The 25516-nt window shown below is 42.7% G+C and overlaps 1 protein-coding gene across 1 annotated transcript in view; it reads right to left on the minus strand.

Annotated features, from left to right (window-relative positions):
• Positions 1-17491: 17491 nt before the first annotated feature.
• MAP3K20 (mitogen-activated protein kinase kinase kinase 20) overlaps positions 17492-25516 on the minus strand; it is a 167998-nt gene continuing 159973 nt past the window's right edge. The window contains exons 18-20 of the mRNA XM_052653665.1: positions 24964-25038; positions 22047-22197; positions 17492-18192 (exon numbers count right to left, since the gene is read on the minus strand). Coding sequence (XP_052509625.1) covers positions 17492-18192; positions 22047-22197; positions 24964-25038 — 927 coding nt within the window. The remainder of the gene's footprint in view (positions 18193-22046; positions 22198-24963; positions 25039-25516) is intronic.

The raw sequence follows: 25516 nt of genomic DNA on the forward strand, positions 1-25516 counted from the left end.
ATTAAAGAGGGGATTTTCCATTCTTATAAACTGCTTTTCTCCTGTTAATTTGTATTTATTGGTTTAATTTTCAGACCCAGCCATGGACCCTAAGAGGGTCGAGGGGACTTTTTTCCTCTCCTGCAGTGGTCATTCTTTTCGTTCTGTAGTTATGACGGCAATCAGTCTTGCAATGACAGTGTTGTGAATGGGAGGAACCACAGTGATCTGAAGTAAAGACTAAACTTAAGCTCCTCTGCATTCTAATTTGGACAGCAGTCTAGATTTTTCTGGATTTCTAGGAATCTTCATCTTTGTATGACAGAGATAAGGGTGTTTAGCACAGTGGTTTCAGCAGCTCTAGGACAGGTATTTGTGGCTTGGCTGTGAAGCAGCGCATAAAGTCAAGTCACTGTTACATTCGATACTTTTCCTGCCTGTGTTTGAGAAACTTGTCTATGTAAAAATGATGCATTGAGAAGGAGAAGAGGAAGGGTGTTTTCTTTCAAGGACTCTAAGGAAGGCAGCTCATGGAAGAATGCTCTAAAATACAAAGGTTTCCACCAGCATGGAAGGTGTCTTTTCAGTTCAGTTCAGTTCAGTTGCTCAGTTGTGTCCGACTCTTTGCAACCCCATGAATCGCAGCACGCCAGGCCTCCCTGTCCATCACCATCTCCCGGAGTTCACTCAGACTCACATCCATCGAGTCCGTGATGCCATCCGGCCATCTCATCCTCGGTCGTCCCCTTCTCCTCCTGCTCCCAATCCCTCCCAGCATCAGAGTCTTTTCCAATGAGTCAACTCTTCGCATGAGGTGGCCAAAGTACTGGAGCTTCAGCTTTAGCATCATTCCTTCCAAAGAAATCCCAGGGTTGATCTCTTTCATAATGGACTGGTCGGATCTCCTTGCAGTCCAAGTGACTCTCAAGAGTCTTCTCCAACACCACACTTCAAAAGCATCAATTCTTCGGCACCCAGCCTTCTTCACAGTCCAACACTCACATCCAAACATGACCACAGGAAAAATCATAGCCTTGACTAGATGGACCTTTGTTGGCAAAGTAATGTCTCTGCTTTTGAATATACTGTCTAGGTTGGTCATAACTTTTCTTCCAAGGAGTAAGCGTCTTTTAACTTCATGGCTGTAGTCACCATCTGCAGTGATTTTGGAGCCCCCAAAAATAAAGTCTGACACTGTTTCCACTGTTTCCCCATCTATTTCCCATGAAGTGATGGGACTGGATGCCATGATCTTCATTTTCTGAATGTTGAGCTTTAAGCCAACTTTTTCGCTCTCCTCTTTCACTTTCATCAAGAGGCTTTTTAGCATCTCTTCACTTTCTGCTGTAAAGGTGGTGTCATCTGCATATCTGAGGTTATTGATATTTCTCCCGGCAATCTTGATTCCAGCTTGTGTTTCTTCCAGTCCAGCGTTTCTCATGATGTACTCTGCATAGAAGTTAAATAAGCAGGGTGACAATATACAGCCTTGACGTACTCCTTTTCCTATTTGGAACCAGTCTATTGTTCCATGTCCAGTTCTAACTGTTGCTTCCTGACCTGCATACAGATTTCTCAAGAGGCAGGTCAGGTGGTCTGCTATTCCCATCTCTTTCAGAATTTTCCACAGTTTCTTGTGATCCACACAGTCAAAGGCTTATTGAGAACCATATCACCAAAATCATATCTCAAGCCAGATGAACTGTTCCTCTTTAAGGACAACAAGAAGTTCTCAAGAACATTACTGGGAAAGTGTCATTAATTCATGATTCCCTTACTAGGCACAGTAGCCTGATTGAGGTTGAAAGCAGTCACCCTTCAGGAACACTCAGCAGACTTTCATCCTGCAAAGCTGCCCAGCTAAAGAAACCTATACAAGAAAAAGACATGGAAAAACAAAATGGTAAATGAAACAAAACTAAAGACAACTCAAGATTTGAGGAGTCTAATCAAACATGGAACAAGATAATGTTTATTAAGCACTGTGCACAGAGCGAGCTATGTTCGATTGTAGTTATAATTATATACTGAGAATGTGAGAGAGAAAAAAAGACAGGAAAAAGAAGTTGGAAAACTATGGAAAACAATATGGAGGTTCCTCAAAACATTAGTAATAGCCCCACCATGTAATCTAGCATATAACCCATATAATCTATTGAGTATACACCCAAAAGAAATGGAAACAGGCTATTGAAGAGATATACGCATTCCCGTGTTTATCACAGCACTATTCTCATAACATGCCTAACAGGGACAGAGGAAAGGGACAAAGCAGGTGATTAAATGGTTAATCCCACTAGGGGATTGTAAGTAGAAAAAATATGGGAGACCCCTGTAAGTTAATGATTACTTAAGAGAGCAGGTTTACCTAATCACAAAACCAAGCAGGCTCACTTAGCAACAAAACCACGCAACAGAAGCAAGAGCCACGTCCCCAAACAATGAAACAATGGTGGAATGAGACCCACATCCTGCACAGTGAGTCAGCTGGTTAATGATCCCGAGGACATGCTCTCTGCACACGTGAAAAAACAATAATCTGTGGACAAACTTGGCCATGTAGGGACAAGAAAACTTCCCTGCTCAATCTGGAGGAGAAACTGATGATGGAAGCACGCCATCTAGACAAGAAGGCTAAAGATGCTCTTCTCCCTCTCCTCACTTTTCCTTTGATGACAAGTCTGTAGCCCAGTAAGTTCTCAGGGTGCAACACACCCCTCACCCACTGACCTGTAAGCCTCACAAGCATCCTATTCTAATAAATCATTTCTTCTGTATCACTTTGCCTTTTGGTGAATTCTTTTCTGTGCTGAGACATAAAGGACTAGAAATGACACCCAGTTTCACAGCTATGGAAAAAATGCAAGTGTCCATCAACAGCTGAAAGGATAAAGAAGATGTGGTAATATATGTGTATATACACACACACACTCAGACAATGGAATATCATTCAGATGAGGAAGGAGGAAATGCTGTCATTTGCAATGACCTTGGATGGACCTTAAGGACATCATGCTACTGCTGCTGCTGCTAAGTCACTTCAGTCGTGTCCGACTCTGTGCGACTCCAGAGTCGGCAGCCCACCAGGCTCCCCTGTCCCTGGGATTCTCCAGGCAAGAACACTGGAGTGGGTTGCCATTTCCTTCTCCAATGCATGAAAGTGAAAAGTGAAAGGGAAGTCGCTCAGCCGTATCCGACTCTCAGCGACCCCATGGACTGCAGCCTACCAGGCTCCTTAGTTCATAGGATTTTCCAGGCAAGAGTACTGGAGTGGGGTGCCATTGCCTTCTCCGAAGGACATCATGCTAAGTGAGGTTAAGTCAGACAGAGAAAGACAAATGTTGCATATCCCTTATATGTAGATTCTAAACAGCCAAATTTGTAAAAACAAAAAATAAAGTGGTAGTTATCATGGGCTGAGGGGTGGGGAGATAGAGGAGATGTTGCTTAAGAGTATAAACTTGTAACAAGTAGTAAATAAGTCTTACAGATCTAATGCACAGTACAGTGAATATAGACAACAATATTCTACTCTATTCCAGCTTACTAAGAGACCAGATCTCAATTATTTCAACTACTAATGAGAAATGATAATTATGTAGCATGATAAAGGTACTAATTATTATCACAATGGAAAGCATATTATAATATGTAAATGTATCAAATCAACATGTTAGACACCTTACATTTACAGTGTTATGCATCAAATATATTTCAGTTAAAAAAAGAAAGTCACAGTTAGGTGATCCAGGTAAGCTAGGAACTAACAAGCCTCCGAGCGTGGGAAATGGGAAAGAAGACAAGTGTAAAAAGCTTGCCTGGCTCTGTCACCATCTTGCTGAGGCCTTTTTTTCTTTTTCTTTTTTTTAATTCAGTTACAAGTATCCAGGGATCTAAGTTCTGTGCACTTGGGATGAATAAGTCACTTCCTGTCTTAAGTAGCTCACAGGTTTCTTTATATTTCAGGAACTTGTCCCTACCATCTGAAAATCAGGTTGATCGAAATCAGTTTTCCTCAAACATAAGTTATGTATGGCATCCTTTTAAACAAAAAGAACTATTAAATTCTGCCAGTATTATTACATTATTTAGGTTAAAATGTTACTTAACAAGAAACACTACCAAAAACAAGCTCCTTACCTCATAGTTGCCATTCAACTAACTGTACAGCCCAAACAAATTTACAAACTAAATATAAATAAAATCAAGATCCACAGACTTAGGAAACAATCTTAGGGTTACCAAAGGGGAAAGGTCAGTGGAAGGGAAAACTAGGAGATTGCAATTAACATATACACACTACTATATATGAAATAGATTACGAAGGACCTACTATGGAGCACAGGGAACTCTACTCAATAATCTGTAATGACCTATATGGGAAAAGAACCTAAAAAAGAGCAGATATACAGATATGTATAACTGAGTCACTTTGCTGTACACGTGAAACTAATACAACATTGTAAATCAACTATACTCCAATATAAAATAAAAACTTACCAAAAAAAAGACATTGTGGTGAATTCCCTGGTAGTCCAGTAGTTGAGATGCTGCACTTTCAATGCCAAGGACACAGGTTTGACTCCTGATTGGGAAACTAACATCCTGCAAGCCACACAGAGCAGCCAAAGTAAACAATAACAAAAAAACCCGACATCCTATAAAAATAAACAAAATCAAACTTGGGAATATTTAGTTAGATATGAAGAACAATGGTTTTTGCTTTTGGCCACATGGTTTATGGATGTTAGTTCCCCAACCAGACATCAAACCTGTGCCCTTGGCAGTGAAAGCATGAAGTCCTAACCACTGGACAGCCAGTGAATTCCCAAGAATGATGTTTCATTAAAGTGAAGCTTCTGTCTCCCTCACAAGTGCAGTGCCCTCAGCTACACATATTCTGTCATTCTCCTCCTCTGCTAAAGCCACTGGAAAACCAAACTGAGAGGGGAACCACTGACTGAAACTGCCTGCCTTAGCCACGAAAGATATTAACAGTAGCCAACTGCATGAGTTATCTTACAAAGGAGGACACTTGCTCCTTGGAAGAAAGGCTATGATGGGCCTAGACAGCCTATTAGGAAGCAAAGACAATACTTTGCTGACAAAGGTCCATCTAGTCAAAGCTATGTTTTTTCCAGTAGTTATGTACAGATGTGAAGAGTTGGACCATAAAGAAAGATGAGCGCTAAAGAATTGATGCTTTTGAACTGTGGTGTTAGAGAAGACTCTTGAGAGTCCCTTGGACAGCAAGGAGATCCAACCAGTCTATTCTAAAGGAAATCAGTCCTGAATATTCATTGGAAGGACTGATGCTGAAGCTGAAGCTCCAATACTTTGGCCACCTGATGCAAAGAGCTGACTCACTGGAAAAGACCCTGATGCTGGGAAAGATTGAAGGCAGGAGGAGAAGGGGATGACAGAGGATGAGATGGTTTGATGGTATCACCGACCTGATGGACATGAGTTTGAGCAAGCTCCAGGAGCTGGTGATGGACTGGGAAGCCTGGTGTGCTGCAGTCCTTGGGGTTGCAAAGAGTTGGACATGACTGAACTGAAGTGAACTGAATTGAACCTGGAAACGAACCCGATTACCATAAAATCCAAGACTGTGAGCCAAATGGCAGAGCAGAAAGACAAAGTCAAGATTTGAAGATGTGGTATTTTCAGCCCCACCACAGGTTCTCCAGAGGGGACAGGAGCTGGCAAAGGAGTTAATATAATAATTGATCATGTCTGTGATGAAGTCTCCATAAAAATCCTGATAGTATGGAATTTGCAGAACTTCTGGGTTGGTGAACACTTGGAGGTACTAGGAGAGTGGCACTCCTGGAAAAGGCATGGAAGCTCAGAGCCCCTTCCCACACACCACACACGTCTCTCCCGCCTGGATGCTCATCTGTGTCACTTATCATACTTTTGGTAATTAACGGGTAAACAATGAGTAGACTGTTTTCCTGAGTTCTGTGAGCCACTCTAGCAAATGAATTAAGGCCTGGGAGAGGGTCGTGGGAACCTCTGATATACAGCCCATTGGTCAGAAGCACAGGTGACAACCTGGACTTGAGATTGCCATTCAAAGTTGAGGGGTGTGTAGCAGCCTTGTGAGACTGCACCCTTCACCTGGGGTCTGATACTATCTCCAGGTAGATAGTGTCGGAATTGAGTTAAATTTAGGGCACCCTGGCTGGTGTAGCAGGATTGTTTGGTGGAGGGGGGAAAGCCCACCCATGTCATGTCAGAAGTGTTATGAATGTGATAGTAACGCGAGAACAAAGGAGAAACACTGGAGTCGTGTAGGTTTTCTACTCACTAGCCAATCTTTTTTAAAAAAAGATTGTTTGTATAATTTTCTTGGTACAGTTCTTATAAATGACACATTTAAGAAATGTATTAAATTCAGCCGATTTGTTTGACTATGCCCTTCTAGCAAACAGTGTAGACTGGACATTAGAGGATAAAAACGTGCTGGAAGAGTGTGCCTATCCCCCTGTTCTGAGAGATGTGATGGCAGCTACATGGCCTTGCAGCCTAGATGGCTATGCTTTCTGTTACTTGCCAGCCTCATATTTCTCTCTTCCCAGGTGGTGGGAGGGTTCCTGTCCAACCTCGGGTCAGCTGAGCCACCTGGGCCTTCTCCAGTCTGTCTCAAAAATATGAGCTGGGCCAAGTCACTTCTCTGTCTTTCGGGACTTTGAGACAAGGAATAGAGAAGGATTTAGGGTTGGGAAGATCCTTTGGAGGAGGAAATGGCAACCTGCTCCAGTCTTCTCGCCTGGAAAATTCCATGGACAGAGCAGCCTGGTGGGCTACAGTCCATGGGGTCACAAGAGTTGGACATGACTGAGCACACACACTTACTTAACGGTTACAGGTAGGGGGACATCCCTGGTGGTCCAGTGGTTAAGACTTCACCATCCAATGCAGGGGATGTGGGTCCTATCCCTGGTCTGGGAACTAAATCCCACCTGCCAAGGGACAGCTAAACCCGTGTGCCACAATTAGAGAAGCTCTTCACACACCACAAATAGAGAATGCTCGTGCACCACAAAGAAGACCCAAGACAGACCCCCTCCAAAATAGAGATACATACATAAATACAATTCCAGGTAGGATTTGCAGCTAAAGTTCATGAAGCAGCATGGCGGCTGGGAGTCCAGTCTGAAATGTGAGAACATCAGACATCAGATGCTGGTGACTAGGGCAGCAGCAATTGTATGGGGGCGGCTGATGGTGGAGTGTGAGGCGAGGACCCAGCAAGCCCACCCAGGCCCGTAGAGCCGCTCCCCCTCAGCACCATCTTTGCGGGGTCCTACCCTGTCACAGTGCCACTTCTTCAATTACTTTGATCAAATAACTAACTTCTATGTCCCAGTTTTCTCAACTGTAAAATGGACATAATAATAGAATCAACCTCATAGGAAGTGGGAAGGGCTTACAACTGGGCTTGGTACATCATGATCTGTCCATAATTAACTCTAATCAAAATTACTTCTTCTGTAATATACTTTATATTACATTACAACAAATTTGTGTTTGAATCGGCTAGCATGGGACTGTTTCCTTATAGTTAAAACTCAGCAAAACAAGCAGGTGGTGTTGTTATCCTTTGAGTCTCCTTGGAACTTCATCTGTGTGGGTAAGAAGTAGGGGGTTTCTGAAAATTGACCATCTAGCATTGGCTCTCTCATTTTCAGTAAGCTCATTTTGATTCTTTGATAAAATAAGACAGTGATTTACAATAATGGCTCGAATTTAAGGAATGGTCGTTGTTGAGTGTGTTACATCAAGTGGAGGAACTAGTAATTTTTCGACTCTTTTTAGACAAAGATAAATAATTGGGTAGGCTGAGTCCTGAGAAGTTCAAGTTCAGAGTCATGGGTTCCCCAGGCAAGGATGAAATGCATACAGTCAGAGGAAAGTGCGGTATTCAGTAGGAGCCAAAAGAACTGACAAAGGAGAGGGAAAAGAATTAAAAGAATTTTTCTGTTTTTTTACTTTATGTTTCTAGCTCTTCTTTCCAATTTTTAAATTTAGTCAATAGGGAAATAATGCCCCCTGCCTTTGAGACTTATTTCTGAATGGCCACTGAAGATGAGAGAGAACGCAGGGCCAGTGCCTAACACACAAAGACCCCAGCAAACATTTGCCTGACCGAACTAAGCATTCGAATGTACTCTGCAACTTTATTAGACATAGTTATCGCATAAAACAAATACTCTCTCTAAACTACCACAAAATCGAGAGGAAATTAACAGAGGGCTGATGAAAGAAAGAGAAAATGTAACTGCCTGAATGTTTTGTTTTTAGAAGCATTTAGTCACAGCTACTAAACCACAATGACTCTCCCTGTCTCTACGGAGACCAAAGAGGTTCAACTACACCGAAATAAAATAAATGTTAACTTTACAGCCGCTGGACCTCCCAAACACCAATTTCACACATGATGAACCATTTCACAAAGCACGGCTTCCATGAGAAGAGGGTGGGGAAGAGCCTCGGCTGGGGGCTCTGTGTGCTGCCCCGCCTATAGCTGGCTAAGTGACAGAGCAGGCTCTTCAAGTCCGAGCTTTGGGGTTTTCGTCTGTGAAGTGAGGACATCGAACTTCAGGAGATGGTCTTCAAGATGCCTTCCAGCTGTAACACTCCGTTGAAGTCTGCTCAGGTTCAAATTTTATATTGTGAGACAATATAAAGCAGGCAGGAAAGGCAAAGCTCAGAAGAGGAGACAGCCATTTACAATAGGGGGGTACAGAGATTTTAGTGATGTCTGAGGTAGCCAGCCTACAAGGCAGCCCTGTGATCTCACCTTCTGGTATTCGCACCCTTGTGTCATCCCTCCCATATGGAATAGGGCTGACCTGTGTAAACAGCAGCATGTTATGGGACGTGCCAGACTTCTTTTCCATTTTCATTTAAAAATATTTATTTATTATTTGGCTGTGCTGGGTCTTAGCTGTGGCATGCAGGATCTTTAGTTGTGGATGTATCTAGCTCCCTGACTAGGGATTGAATGTGGGCCTGCTGCACTGGGAGTGTGGAGTCTTAGCCACTAGACCACCAGGGAAGTCTTGGATGTGACTTCAGAAAATACACTGTGGCTTTCACCATACTCTCTTGGATCTCTCTCAGCAGGGGAATGCAAGCATCATGTCATAGAGATACCTAAGCATATAGAGAGGTCCACATGAGGAGCAACTGAGGTCCCATGCCAACAACCAGCTCCATATGGGAGAACTGTCTTGGAAGCAGAACCTCCAGCCACAGTCAAGCCTTGAGATAAATGCAGCTCCTGTAAACATCTTGACAGACACTTTATCAGAAACCCATGCCAGAACCAGTCAGCTAAGCTATTCCTAAATGCCTGAACTACAGGAATTAGGTGAAATAACAAATGTTTATTCTTATTTTCAGACACTAAGGTTTGGGGTGATTTATGTGCTGTGCTGTGCTTAGTTGCATCTGACTCTTTGCAACCCCATGGACTGCAGCACGCCAGGCTCCTGTCCTTAATTTTCCAGGCAAGGGTAGTGGAATGGGTTGCCCATGCCCTCCTCCAGGGGATCTTCCTGACCCAGGGATCAGACCCAGGTGTCCCACATTGCAGGTGGATTCTTTAACAAGTTGAGCTACCAGGGAATCCCAATTTGTTAAATAGCAATACACAACTATTAGAACATCTGTAAGAAAATTACAGTCGTTCTTATAGAGTATTTGTATAACATGCACTGGTTATATACATCTCATCTTTATTCCTTAACTTATTCTTATCAGAAAATTTATCGAGAACTTACTCTCTGCCAGACACTGTGCCAGGTGGTAGAAATGAATGAAAAAATGAAGTTTCCTATCTTCAAGAAGCTCATAATCTGAAAAGCTGGGGTGGCTGGGGATAGTGGCAAATCATAAATGTGTAAAACAGATGCCACTTTGATTTCTCTGCTTTATTATCACATTTTCTGTTTCTGCCAGAGTTTCAAGTACATAAACTTTGGCTGTGACTTCAGCGGTCGAAGAGAATGCTCATCAGTTACTGCTGCATGATTGTTTTTGGTTTTAATAAGAGTGATCAATACCATCAGCTCCCCCTTTAAATGCTAATGAATCCTTTAACACAGCAGATGGAGACATACAGTACACTACAGATTAAAATTAGGCACGAAATTAAATTGCTTACACATAGCAAAGGAGCTGGTTTGGACATCTTGATAATCAGCCACAACCAGCTGACAAATCTTGAATTGTCCCTGCACCAAGGCTAAGCCATCCCCTGTCTCAGCCAGAACAGGCTCCATCAGGCATCAGGAGGGCACATGGTGCCCATGGCTACGAGAAAGGAAAACTGCCAGGCCAGACTTTCAGGAAAACTTTACGTACTTTTAGAAGGAGGCACAACAGGATAGTAGAGAGCACCGGGATCAGGAACAACTAATAGTCATTAAAAAAAAGGAGAACTTTGGGAGGAGTTCCCTGGTGGTCTAGTGGTTAGGATTTGGCACTTTCATTGCCCTGGCCTGGGGTTCAATCCCTGGTTGGGGAACTGAGATCCTACAAGTCTCGAAGCACAGGCAAAACAAAACAAAAATACAACAACACCCTTTGGGCCTCTGGAAAGAAAAGCTATATAATGAGGTTCTATCAGCGTCTGAAAGGACAATGTCTCTGTGTGAATTTCTTGAACATACATAATATTTTAATTCTTTTTCTATTCCTGTGACAAGCATTTCTTGAGTTCTGGTATTTATTGTGCTATACTAGTTACAAAAACTCAAAATGGAAAATGAGCATAGTTTACTATGACAGAAGGGGTTACTTCTTGGGAAAAACAGGCTGGCCTTTCCTTGGGGGCCTTGGCACACCCAGAATCTGCTCTCATTTATAAGCCCTCCCATCCCCATTTTTGTTTTTTGGCAGCACCACGCTGCTTGCAGGATCTTAGTTCCCCAATCTGGGACTGAACCTGGGCCACTGCAGTGAAACTGCTGAGTCCTAACCACTGGATCACCAAGGAATTCTCAATAAGTCCCCAAATCAAATCAGTGTCTCAGAGTTGTTCTCAGGGGCCAATTCACATTAGCAAAACTCGTGAGAGACTGATGTATAAAATCAGAATGGTAATTTTTTTCAATACTAGAAATGTAACTGTAAGGCAAATTGGAGAATCCTGTTAAGGTCACTTAATGAGCATGAGATTAGAACAAGAATTTAGATGATTTGAAGTGGCTTCTTAGTCTGATCAATATATTTGCCAATTAATGTATGCATTCAGTAAACAGATTGAGTACCAATCGTGTGTTGGAAATAACACTGATGATCTATGAAGGAGTACAGAGGAACAGATTTTGGGATGATTTTTAACAAAGGGAGATACATCTGATTAACCACAAGGTCCTGTGTGAACACATGAGGATGAGCCTGACCTAGGCCTGGGGATCAGGGAGGGCTCCCTGGAAGAAGCAAGGTCTTAGCAGAGAGCTAAAGGCTAACTCAGCCAGACAGTGCAGAGGAAGCTGGATGGAGGGAGTTCTGAAGAAAAGGGAGAATATAGCAGCGTTTCAGTTTGATTGCTGTGGGGAGAAGCAGACAGTGATGCAGAAAAGGCAAGCAGGAGCCCGATCCAATGACCATCTCCACAAAAGGTTTATATTTCCCTAACCAAGTACAGAGGATGAGATGGCTGGATGGCATCACCGACTTGATGGATGTGAGTTTGAGTGAACTCCTGGAGTTGGTGATGGATAGGGAGGCCTGGCGTGCTGTGATTCATGGGGTCGCAAAGAGTTGGACATGACTGAGTGACTGATCTGATCTGATCTGATCTGAACCAAGTAGACTCTTACACCAGTCTGGTAAAGGCTCTGCTGGACAATGATGTGATGCTTACTGGTCTCTAGGAGTGACTGGGCACGTTATGCCCTGTGTGAAGGCTTGGTGCAGATAGTATGGCTAACCTTTTCCTTTGTGGACTGCCTGATTCTGGGCTTCTAAGGCTGACCACCTCTGTCTGTCTCCAAACCCACCTCCTAATCCTTCCACCACCTAACGTTTCATGTCTCTCATCTGAGATATATGCATGCTTTTCAGCCCTGGGAGGTATTGTGGTGTTTGTGGCCATTCCATTGATGAATTCTTGGTGGATAGTTGTATTTCCCCATTGTCAAGTTCTTGGGCATCACTATATTGTCCTCCCAAAGCACCTTCAATGGAGTGGGAACACAAGGCTTAAGCAACGATGCAAGGGACTAAGTGATAAGATGCCCTCAAGAGGAGTTCAGAATGAGCAAAGTGACTGGAACTGTGGACAAAGGGCTTCCAGGATGACAGCTGGAACTTGAGGACTGAGTGAGACTCACCTAGGTGGTAGGGAAGCAATTTCTTTGGGATAGTTGGGTAAATACAACATTGATTATGGAGAATCATAATCATATGATTCTATAAAAGTGAACTTTTATTGTAGTTTTGAACGAGCTACAAAGTCACGAGTCCACTTCATTCTTTCACTCTCTTAATTTGCTCGTGCATTGCTTGACCAGCCAGCGAGTCAAAGGGAAAGGGCGATAGAGTGAAGAGTCACTGGTGCCTGCTACCCTAATGCCTTGACAAGGTTGACCACGGAACTAGTGCCTTTTTGCACCTCCACAGTCTCATATACCAGTACCAGGAGTAGCAAATAGAGCTGGGTCCAGGTCTTTTGCTCGGACTTCCCCAGGCCATCCTGGCTTACCTGCAGCTTCTCGAGTGATGCAAGAGATTTTATAAGCCTCCTTACTACAGTGTCTCTAATTTAGAGTTTCCATGATAAGTTGGCACAACCGAATCACAGAATCTTGTAGCTGAGCCAGCGTTTCAGAAGCATGCTGTATCTGTACCAACGTGTTGAGGTGAAATGATAAATTATAAAGAGACTTGGGAGACATAAAATATTTGGTATTTCTCAACTGGGAACAGTTGCAATTGAGTCAGAATGCTCTGAGCTGTGCGCAGGCTGTTTGGATCCTGCCATTTTGACATTCTGATCTTGACGTGTTGACCCTTGGACTTTTAAACACTTATTTATGGATAAAATGTGATCAGAACTATATATAACTACTGGGAAATGTTTGTGTTAAGGAAGAATGTCATTCAGTTCAGTTCAGTTCAGTCACTCAGTCGTGTCCAACTCTTTGCGACCCCATGAACCGCAGCACGCCAGGCCTCCCTGTCCATCACCAATTCCTGGAGTCCACCCAAGCCCATGTCCATTGAGTCAGTGATGCCATCCAACCATCTCATCCTCTGTCATCCCCTTCTTCTCCTGCCCCTAATCCCTCCCAGCATCAGAGTCTTTTCCAGTGAGTCAACTCTTCGCATGAGGTGGCCAAAGTATTGGAGTTTCAGCTTCAACATCAGTCCTTCCAATGAACACCCAGGACTGATCTCCTTTAGAATGGACTGGTTGGATATCCTTGCAGTCCAAGGGACTCTCAAGAGTCTACTCCAACACCACAGTTCAAAAGCATCATTTCTTCGGCGCTCAGCTTTCTTTATAGTCCAACTCTCACATCCATACATGACCAGTGGAAAAACCATAGCCTTGACTAGATGGACCTTTGTTGGCAAAGTAATGTCTCTGCTTTTGAATATGCTATCTAGGTTGGTCATAACTTTCCTTCCAAGGAGTAAGCGTCATTTAATTTCATGGCTGCAATCACCATCTGCAGTGATTTTGGAGCCCCCCCAAATAAAGTCTGACACTGTTTCCACTGTTTTCCCATCTATTTGCTATGAAGTGATGGGACTGGATGCCATGATCTTCATTTTTGGAATGTTGAGCTTTAAGCCAACTTTTTCACTCTCCTCTTTCACTTTCATCAAGAGGCTCTTTAGTTCTTCTTCACTTTGTGCCATAAGGGTGGTGTCATCTGCATATCTGAGGTTATTGGTATTTCTCCCAGCAATCTTGATTCCGCTTGTGCTTCTTCTAGCCCAGCGTTTCTCATGATGTACTCTGCATGTCATTATGCCAATTCAATTCCCTGATATTCCATCTAATGGGCTTTCCTGGTGAAGAATCCACCTACCAATGCAGATTTGATCCCTCATTTGGGAAGACCCTCTCGAGAAGGAAATGGTAACCCGCACCAGTATTCTTGCTTGGAAAATCCCATGGACAGAGGAGCCAAGTGGGCTACAGTCCATGGGGTCGCAAAGAGTTGGACACGATTGAGCAACTGAGCACACACACATGCATTCTATCCAACATAATAAAATTATTTCCCATTTTTATATTAATTTTTATTGTACTGATTTCCCCCATGGGATTAGTTCTTTTCAATATAAGTTTTACAATGAAGATTTTATATATAATTTTTTCTGTTGTTCATACTTTACCCATTATCACTTCTGCCACTGTGAGTCTTCTTTTGTGTCTTCATCCAATTATCCCAGATTTTATTGTTTTAAATTTTACTATGAATATTTTTAAACATTGCAGTTTAATTTTTATAGTTTTTATGAATAATATTCAGGAATTAGTTGAAAACAATGACCAGGTTATATATATTTCTAAAGTATCTTTGGTAAGTAATCTCCAGTTCTCCTTTACATATGTGGGATTATTCAATTATGCAGGTCAGTGCTATAGAATTGCTATCTAGTGACCATGCAGAGAGCAAACCATCATGCTTTGCCTGGGCAATGCCTGGAGTAATGCCCGCCTCTTTGGTAGCAACCAGTACAGATTCAGGTGTTTCAGACTTGATCTGAAGCTAACTGAGGGTCTGCCACACTCCCACACTTACAGGTGCCTAACTCAAGATATAGTTTCTTGATTTGTTCCTACTATGATTTTTTCCTCTTAAAATATCCCTGGTAGTTTTTCATTGTTGTTGGTTTGTTTTTTTTTTACTGTTGATTGTTGTTGCTATTAACATCAGCCTCTTGCAACTGATTTAACTTGATGGGGAAAAACCCCTCTTAATCCTTGTTCTGTTCTTCACTTACATTCATCTTGCAACATGGCAAGCAGTTTTTGATGAATAAGCATCATTAGGAAAAAAATAACATCCACTCTTATTATTTCTTTAATAATAATAATTTCCTTCAACCAAGAAGTAGACCACAGATGTTCGTATTTTGGTTTTGTCTAGGAGCATTGAGGTGACAGGAATTTTTTCATGAGATCTTTTGAGGTGGTCAGTTTTGTACAGTGTTGGAATAACCTCTTTGTGATTAGCTACTGCACTAAGTAGGAATGAGGTCATTGAGTCATTTTACTACCAGGTTGGATTCTCCAACGAATAGCCCAGGAAAGCAAGAAGGGAAAAAGCATGAAACAAGCAATTATTGGCATAACACCTTTTAAACTAGAGTCTTAAATAATTCCTCAGAATGAACCATTTGTTTAATAATTAAATCCATACTCCATGTTCCATCAGAGTGACCCAGTTAAGACCGCATTTGGCTACTTATCCAAAAATCCTAATCAAAGAAAGTATTTTATTGCTTATTTGGAAGCAGCATGCTATGAAGATAGCATACTTTGTATTAGCCCTCTTAAAAAAATTAAACATGAACAAAGGACAAAGGGAAAAATAATTGAAAACAGATGTAGTTGATATAAACTTCATGAGAAAGGATCATACTGGAACTTAAATCCTTGGAGAAGTTGGTCATCCACAGTGGAAAAGAGGACCTTGGTGCCTAATGTCACTATTTCCCATCACTTTTGCTTGTAAATGCAGGTATTAAACAATAAGAGTTATACAACTGAGTTGTTGGATTGATGGTTAGGTCACAACTTTCCACACAGGAAAAAGTTGTTTCCCATAACCTAGATTTTGTGGTGGTGTTGGTGGTTTAGTTGCTAAATTGTGTCCAACTCCTTGCGACCCCATGGACTGTAACCTGCCAGGCTCCTCTATCCATGGGATTCTTTAATGCTGCCCAAACCAACCCCAGGCCCCAAGGACCGTTTTAGAGCAGGGCAGTTACTCTGGGAATGTATGCTTGTACTTGATGACTGGTTTCTATTAAAAGAGAACCACCCCCAACACGGCAATTCCCCAGAATCAGATTTCTACAGAGCACTGAGAATTCTACGCAGGGCAAAGAACAGTTGATATTCAGAGCTGGTGAATGTTGAATTGAAACTCAGAAAGTACTGAAAATAACATTTATTCATTTGACATATAGTACGTTTGTTGCCACCAGGCTTCTTTGATTTGTAAAAATATGTAGGATTTCCCAAACCAGATTCTACAATGCCTGTCCTAAACTGCAGTCAGCTTCCTCCCACCCATACCATTCACCTCTTTACCCCCAACTGCTTACAGCTTTCTTGCTACAAGGATGGTATTTACTGTCTTGCTCTAACAAGGATGATAGTAATTTTAAATTTCTCTGACTTTTAGCTTGTGATGTTATCATCCTGTTCTGTGTCTGTTTTCTTTTAGATTTTAGAGTTCTGACATCCCAAGAGGACTTTACAGACCTTTGTTTTCCCCTCTTGGCTCCTCCTTTGGCAAAATGTAGAAAATAATATTTGATTGCAGTCCCTGGGAGCTTTGGGAAAGAAATAACCACAAATCTCCTAAGCAGTTTAGATTTCTGGTTTCTGATGAGTCTCATGGAATGATATGTGGTATTATGATCAACATTAAGTCCAATAACCTTTTTTATTGCCTAAAAATGACAAGCCAAGTCAATTCAGCTCTGACTAAGACAAAAACCCAAATGACTTACTGAAATAAATATTAACCGGCTGTGTGGAGATTGGGTAAGGCAAGTGAGGCACTTGCCTTGGGTACAAAATTTAAGGACGCATGAAAAAAGCACCACCTGAGTAATCAAAATAAATGATATTTTAATGCAATATTTTTTAAAGAGAAAATTAATGCAAAAAATACATGATGAACAAAATATTAATATAAGATTTTTAAATAAAGACAGGATCAGTAACTGTCTTGCCAAGCCATACTGGAGCCTTAGACAAAAGGAAAAACCAGTAATACTGATCCTGTCTTTCTCCAGAATCTCGATTTTTTTGTTTATCACAATTTTTTGCATTAATTTTCATTTATTTAAATATTGCACTAGAATATTATTTAAATATTGCACTAGAATATTATTAATCTTGATTATTGAGCTCTTCAATTTCCCCTTAAATTTTGCACCCAAGATGACCGCCCTATTTAAGCTAAGTTTTTCTGCATTTAAGTTCACCCTAGTCCAGGCCCTGCTAATCAGAAAAGCAGCAGCTAGGGTAATACAATGGTATATTCCCTTCTCTAAAGATGTTAATTCAGGGGAATAAAATATATATAGTTATGTTTTAAGTCCAGTTACTTAACAATGGACAACCAACATCCACAATTTTGGCCTTGTTTTGGCTATAGGCTCTCTTAGAAGGTATTTTCTAAACCCCTGGAAGGGAAACATCGTCTTTTGTTAATTCTGTGTGAAGGCAGCACATTATCAAAATCCATTACATTAAAAAAAAAAATACTAAGAAAAGCTCAACTAGTTCAGTTCGTCAAAAGTTTCTCCTTCCTCGGAAGTTTCCTCTGGGCCTTTCTCTGTTGGTCTTGGCAGGGGAGGGCCTGCGGGGTTTCTTGCGGTACTCCACCTTTGTCCATCCCCCTTCGCTGACTTTGCTCTCCTCCTCACTGGCTCGTGAGTCCGTGTCAGCGCACAAAGGCATCCCTGGGATGGTTCTGGGTTGATGGGAGGCTTCTGGGCTTCTCTTGAACTCAGGTGACTGGTGAGCATTGAGTGCTGACTGAGAAACCCTGTAGAATTTTCCAGAATATCTTTCTCTTGAAGGAGTGGAGTGCTGACTTTTCCCACTGTGTCTTCCTCTCGGAGAAGAATTGAGTGAGTGACTAGCTCGATCGTATTTGTTCCTGCTTCTACCAGAGTATCGTCCCCTCTCTAAAGAGCCGTCAGTATTAACACTGGAAAAGCCGCTATCCCTGGAGTTCAGATGCAGAGAAGAGAAGTTTTTGGTCAGTCCGTACTGAGTAGGAGAGGAGCTTCTGGACTGGTTTATCGGTGTAATCTGTTGATACTTAATGGGCACCTGGGTCCGCCTCACCGCAGCTGCATAGGAGTCCTGGTCATTGATATAGGGGAAGAATTGGGACGCCAGGATGGGGTTGCTCTGGGAGCGCTGTAGGGAACTGTTGGATGCCATCTGCCGCATCCTCAGCGTATCCAGCCACTGGCAATCAGCGCCTGTGGAAGAAATGGAAATGGGCATCTTTGAAGCCACAGTAAAGCTGCATGCCTAATTCATAAGCCTGTCTCACAAAATTTCAAACCTCTTTGGGAAGCTCTAAGTGTTACCATTCATAATTCTAGGCTAGATATCAAAACATTTCCTTTATTATAAATATTTATTAAAAAAAATAAGGGCATTTATCCTTACCAAATGTATGCTATATGCTGGCACTGTTCCAAAGGCTTTTCTTACAGTATATCACTTAACTTCCCTGACATCTTAGAAACCATGCTCAGTCACTCAGTCATGTCTGACTCTTTGTGACCCCATGGACCGTGTGTGGCCTGCCAGACTCCCCAGTCCATATGATTCTCCAGGCAAGAATACTGGAAGCAGGTTGCCATTTCCTCCTTCAAGGGATCTTCCCCACCCAGGGACCCAACTCGCGTCTCCTGTGGCTCCTGCATTGGCAGGCGGATTCTTTACCTCTGGGCCATCTTCTCAGGTCAATACTAATAATATCATTCTATAACGGAGGAGACTGACGCTTGAGAGGTGAAGTCACCAGACCCACGGTCACTCAGCTAATAACTCCTGCATCTAAATTCTATCTCCTTCCTAACTTAGCCATGTTGTCACTTCTAGAAATTACTGTTTAAGTGTCTTTGGATGGCAGGGGCATGTTTAGTCAACAAAAGGCTTTTGCTAAGCAGCACTTCTAAATCCTCAAGAACACTAAATGCAGATAAAAGAGATTGAGTTCTAACGGTTGAGACAGCTAGAGGTTGGAAGAAAGACAGTTTATATCTCCAGAGGAGAGATTCCCAAGGTTCAGGAATAAGAAATACTTTCTGCCTGAAAAATGAAGATTTGTGGCAAACAGGAAGAAGTTACAGTGAAAGAAAATGCTTAATTAACAGCCACTTAGTAAACTATATACTTCAGTGAATAAGCAAGTTCCATCCCACCTTGGATCTTCTCTGTCTTCCCTAGGGCCTGCATTGCCCACATCCCGAGTTCCCTGGCATCCTCCCTGAGCTCTGCTTGTGCCAGTGGGGCTCTGGAGAGGAACAGAATGTGCCCACTCCCTCTGCCAGCACCGATGCCTCGCGCCTCTCAGGCAAGGGGTGCATCCAGACACAGGCAACCTCCTGTGTTCAGGCTCACAGGCTTCAGCCAACCATCACATGCTTCTTTCTCTTCGCTTGGACCTCCCCGAAATCTTAGCTTCCAACAGAACGCCAATTTTGTTCAGTGCCCAACCCCCTACACGGAGCTATGTGCCCTGGGGAAGCCGATCACATCCAGCTCTAAGGCAGACTTTGATTAGTCCTAGCCAGACATATGATGCCATGGTTAAGAATGAACAAGGTGCTTAGCTCTGGCCAAAGCAACCTGAAAGGCAGTCTGCAAAGGGGCCTCTAAGCAAGTCTTTCTCTCTCCCAAGCATGAGAACAGGAAAGGGATTGACCTCTTATTTCCTGTGGGCGTTACCATGTCTTTATACAATGACTGTGAATGTGAGAGGAGCTAGGCCGAGGACCAAGGCAACCTGTTAAGGATGGCAGAGTAGAAACCAGGCAAGGCCATTTCTCATCCTTAACATGGTTGAGTGCCTTATCTTACTGTACCTGGAGCCCGGCCTACCCTGGACTTCTTGTGATGGAAGATGGTAAATTTTAGTATCGTTAAAACCCATGGTTTAAGAACTTTAGAATGAAAAAGAAAAATAACCCAATCAACCATGCTGACAAAGCGACGCATGTCTAGCATGCTGTCAAAGAATTTGTTGCTGGGTTTAGAATACTGCCCAGGATCCTGGGGCCCCTGGCCAGTGGGCATTTAAAACACCTGGTGTGCTTGGTAAGCCAGTCTGCACCGTGGAGGACACAGAATTTGGTCTCTCGTAACTCATTGACAGTAGCCATCAGGGCACTTTGTTGCCATGTCACCAAAAATCTGTTATGCCTTCTCAGGGATATTTTCTTTTCTTTTTTTTAAAAAGAGTTTATATCTATTACAATGTAGGAAGTGAGGGATTTAAACTGCTGTGTTGGTTGGATAATGGAAGGACACACACTTGAACCCTGATTAATTGTTGTTTAATTGCTAAGTCAAGTCTGACTCTTTTGCGACCCCATGGTCCATAGCCCCAGGCTCCTCTGTTCACAGGATTTCCTAGGCAAGAACATTGGAGTGGGTTGCCATCTTCTCCATCAAAGGTATTTTCTTATTGGGAAAAAGAGGCATTGGTCAGAAAACATGTGTTTTTGGTTTGTTGGGAAGGTATGTTTCTCATGGCAAAAGGTGATTTGCACAGGGGTTTATGTATCCATCTCCCGAGTGTTTGTTAGCCTGAGTCTGGGTTGTATTAGAGTTTCTGGGTCTGCAAAGGTGAAGGTCAGAACTTTTCCCCTGAAGCTAGCAAATAACAACCAGTTCATCAACAAGGCAGCCTGTCTTACTCTACTGCTGCTGCTAAGACGCTTCAGTCGTGTCCGACTCTGTTCAACCTCATAGACGGCAGCCCACCAGGCTCCCCCGTCCCTGGGATTCTCCAGGCAAGAACACTGGAGTGGGTTGCCATTTCCTTCTCCAATGCATGAAAGTGAAAAATGAAGGTGAAGTTGCTCAGTTGTGTCCGATTCTTCGCGACCCCATGGACTGCAGTCTACCAGGCTCCTCCATCCATGGGATTTCCAGGCAAGAGTACTGGAGTGGGGTGCCATTGCCTTCTCTGGTCTTACTCTAAGTCATGTCTAAATGGCTTCTTTATAGCATCTGTAATTATTATCACCCCTACCCAGCATAGGCATTTCATGTTTCTCTTTCTCTGTCCTCCTTTCCTTTCTTCCTCCCTCACTTTTATCCCCGCCCGGCCCCCGGCCCTCTCTCTTGCTTGCCCTGTCATTCTTTTGCTTTGATGGATCTGTGGTGTTAAGGACTCAAGAGGTTGCCCCAGTGACAGCAGTGACTTCATAGGAATGTGTGCTGGACATGGAAGATAATTCTTATCTTTATCTACAGTCTTGGAAATTAAATATATATGTGTATAAATATACATACATATTTTTCAATAGGACATAATCATTAATTTTTATCTTTTCTGATAGTTACTTGAATATGGAACTTTATTATAATATGTTCTTCTTTCCAAGCCCATAATTTCTACTTTCCATATAATCTGTGTATAAAGCCAATATTCTAAAAATAGGAGGAAGTATGATATTAGAGGGCTTCCCCAGTGGCTCAGTGGTAAAGAATCTGCCTGTAATGCAGGACCTGCAGGAGACACAGGTTCAATCCCTGGGTCAGGAAGATCCCCTGGAGGAGGGCATGGCAACCCACTCCAGTACTCTTGCCTGGAGAATCACATGGACAGAGCAGCCTGTTGGGCTGTGTATAGTCCATACGGTTGCAAAGAATCAGGCACAACTGAATCGACTTAGCACGCATGCATGCATGATATTAGAAATCTCTATGGGCGGAACTTCCCTGGTGGTCCAGTGGCTAAGACTCTGCTCCCAATGCAGGGTACTCAGGTCTTCTCCTGGTGGGGAAGCTAGATCTCACGTGCTGCAACTAGAGTTCAAATGCCTGAACTAAAAGATCCCGCATGCTGCAACTAAGATCCAACACAGCTAAATAAGTAAATAAGGATTCCCTATCCCAGTGGTTAGGATTCTACTCTTCCACTGTAGGGGACCTAGGTTCGATCCCTGGTTGGAGAACTAAGATCCTTCAAGCTGCACACACAGCAAAAAAAAAAAAAAAGAAATCTATATAAACTTACAGACTGGTCCTAATTCCTGATGTGAGACTTTTGACATTTCCACCTTGGACCCTGTCTAGAGCACAGCTAACTTACTTGAGTCAGACCTGCTTCCAGGGGTGCCCTCTGAGTTGGGGAATAACGTCTGAATGGCAAGCTGGACGGCCTTCACTTCATCTTGAGGTTTTGTTCTACTCCATTGAATCGAATGGATGTGTTTAGTGCTTTTTGGAGTTCTAACATCACTCTGTGGAAAAAAAAAATAGGGAGAGAAACTCACAATCAGATATATGCATGCTTATAAAACAGGAAAGAAAATCAGGTTATCATTATCTGTTCAAGGTAACTCTTTAGAACACTGTCATAATGCACGAGGTAAAATATTTGCACTGTTTGCCTCAATATGGTAATATGATTAAAATAAAAAAATTTAACCACTTTATTCCTTAGTGGACTACAGTAGTTTAAAACGGTGGTTGTCTTCTCTAAGAATTTGGTGGTAAATCTCAACTTACCTCTTTGTTTAATGAGTAATGAAAAACAATGTCTTTCATTTATAGTAGTTGAAAACATATTTTGCTGAATAAATAAAATCTGACAACTATTTTGCTCAGGACTGCCTGCGGTCATCTGGGTAACTGGGTAAGTATGGGTAGGTTGGTGGGCCCCGTTACCTCTTCATCACCAGGCGCCACAAATCAGACTAGATTGAAGAACCTCTTAGGATTTGATAAGGTTATGCAAATACATATTTTTTAAAAAGCTCTGAAGTGACTGTTACCCACATAATTACCACATCATCCCGGAGTCTAAGGAGGAGAGAAGGAGGAGGCAGGGGAGAGAGAAAGAGAAGAGAAGAATTTGGTGAGGCGTGTCTCCAGAGCTAAGGCAGGCAGAGATGAAAACTGGCCGTTATTACTGTCCACTTACTAAAGAGAGGGCTTTTCCTTGGTACTGGGGACTGGCCAACAGGCTCTAGATTCCCAGGTTCCCAGTTCCTCAAGACCAGTCGACTTCTTTTATTTAGGTCTGTGTCCTGCAAGCCACACTTTGACAATTAAGGCTATTTCTCAGGGGCCTCATTCCTACAGGCAGTGTACCCTGGCTGGGGAGGATAAATCACTGCTGTCATCCTAACTGGCTTCCAGTATCGGGTCATCCTGAATAAGTGGACTGGCCAGGCTTTGGACTTCTCATGTTAAAATGCTAATCTGTGGCAGCTCAGAAGACCATCCCTATGCAGCAGCATATGAAGTCTATTCGAGGCTGACTTCCCTCCTCTTGCTGTTGGGAAGGGAATGGCTAGAACAGCCAAGGAAGGCTGGAAACCATTCACACTCAGAGGAACTTGGTGACCCCACGGATTCTCACTAATCCCCCAAACCTTGGGATTACCCTTCATTTCTCTGAGCTGGTTTTCCCTAGTTGCCATATGAAGACAGTGGTCCTTACCTTTGAGTATTTGCACAAGGTTACTGAAATAACACAGGTGTAACTTCCTCTTACAGTGCCTAGGTCATGGTAAATCCTTGCTAAATGTTTCTTAGATGAATAAGGGAGTGAATGAGTGAAAGGCATGTCCTACTGAGGGTAGCTGCATACTAACTACATTCATACTAACCGTGTCTCCATATGTGCCAAGACTCTGCTACAACTGTTTCCCTCCATTCCATTCCCAGGTAGAGAAAACTAGGGTTTCTCTACCTTGTGAAGCAGATTGTTCCACCACCATGAAGATCTTGCTCTTTTCAAAAGCATAATTAGATCATTTAAAGCAGCAGAATACTTAGCAGCCACCATGGTGTTTACAGTGAGTCCAAACTCCTCACCTCGGCCCCAGGAGGCGCTATGCTCAGTCCCACCCACCTCTCTAGCCTTGTCATGTCCTCTGTGCTTTAGACTTGTACTTGCCCTTCCTCTGCTGTTCCCTGCTGCCTCACACTGAGAAGAGGGGTCTTCCCTGCCCACTGAGTCTAATGCCCCGAGTCTCACTGTTTTCTGATTCTCACTTAGCACTCTGACATTACTAATTTATTTATTATCTATCACCCTCCACTGGAGTATATATAAACCTTGAGAGAGTATAGATTTAGGGTTAGTCCACCCTAATCACAGAATGACAGCATCACCTACTCAATGGACATGAATTTGAGCAAACTCTGTGAGACAGTAGAGGACAGAGGAGCCTGGTGTGCTGCAGTCCATGGGGTCACAAAGAGTCAGACATGACTTAGTGACTAAACAAGCACATCACAGAATGGTACCTGTTGGTAGGCACTTGCTAAATATATGAATTTTAGTTTTAATAGCACCTATTTCTAAAATATTTGTTTTTCTAAAACATTGTTTTTCTAAAACAAATATATTGTTTCTCTAAACCAATATTTCTAAAATATTTGTTTGTACATCTTTCAATTTTTTTCATATATTAAATATATGGAATCTGGTTTTGATGGTAGTGATAGAAGTTGTACCCTGTCCCCGTGAAGACTCACTCACTGATCTACCCTCACCCTTAAACTCGAAGCACCAAGAAGGCAGAGCTTTGTTTGGGACCCAAAGCATAGGCTTTCTTCATTACTCATCTATCTTTAATGTAGTGGGGAAAGGACCCACCCACCTTCAGTTTCATTTGCACCCCACAATGTTGCTGGGTATCCTGATATAACCAGAAAGCAGAGTGGCTATGAAACCTCTAAACCAGCCACTGCCTGCACTCATTGTTCCATATCCCTAGTATGTCACACACGCATACATTTGTATTCAGAAGGTGCTCAATGATTAACTGATTAATGAATTACTACTTCAATCTCTAGGTAAGCACCCTGTTCTCATTCCCTTCATTACTTTGTTAGAATAATTATATTGATCTCCCTATATTCATGTTGGTTAAATAGCTTCTCTTCCAATAAACGCTAAACACCCTGAGGCAGCAAATAAAAACCCCTTTGGAGAAACTGATGGTGAAGCCAACGGCCTTGCCCCCTCTCCCCTACCCCTTACCCAGGCTTACCTCATATGTGACAGTGCATTCTACAGTCTGATTTTCCATTATTCCTACAATCCACTTCTCCATTACAAATGGGGGCTGAAAAACAGAAGTTAGAAAGGTGTAGTGCTATAGTACGGGCTTCCCTGATGGCGCAGCAGTAAAGCAGCAGCCTGCAATGCAGGAGACGCAGGTTCAATCCCTGGGTCAGGAAGATCCCCTGGAGAAGGAAATGGATACTCACTCCAGTCTTCTTGCCTAGGAAATCTCATGGACAGAGGAGCCTGGCGGGCTACAATCCATGGGGTCACAGAGGTCAGACATAGAGACTAAACAGCAACAACAACTGCTTTAATACAGCCTGCCCTGCTACAGCGTAGGTTTCTTGGAGGCCAGTCATGCTGTACACAATTGGTAAATAGGGTGTGATGTCAGGCTATCATGAATGCTATGATGTCAGATTATTAGAAAAGCCCTGTTGGTTCCCATGTGATTACTCACAACATGCGAATGTCTGATCTTTGGGGGTTTGGTTTTCATAAGACATCCTTTTATATGTTTGTAAACAGCTTTTGTC

The sequence above is a fragment of the Budorcas taxicolor genome, chromosome 2 (assembly GCF_023091745.1).
Source record: "Budorcas taxicolor isolate Tak-1 chromosome 2, Takin1.1, whole genome shotgun sequence".
NCBI lineage: Eukaryota > Metazoa > Chordata > Mammalia > Artiodactyla > Bovidae > Budorcas > Budorcas taxicolor.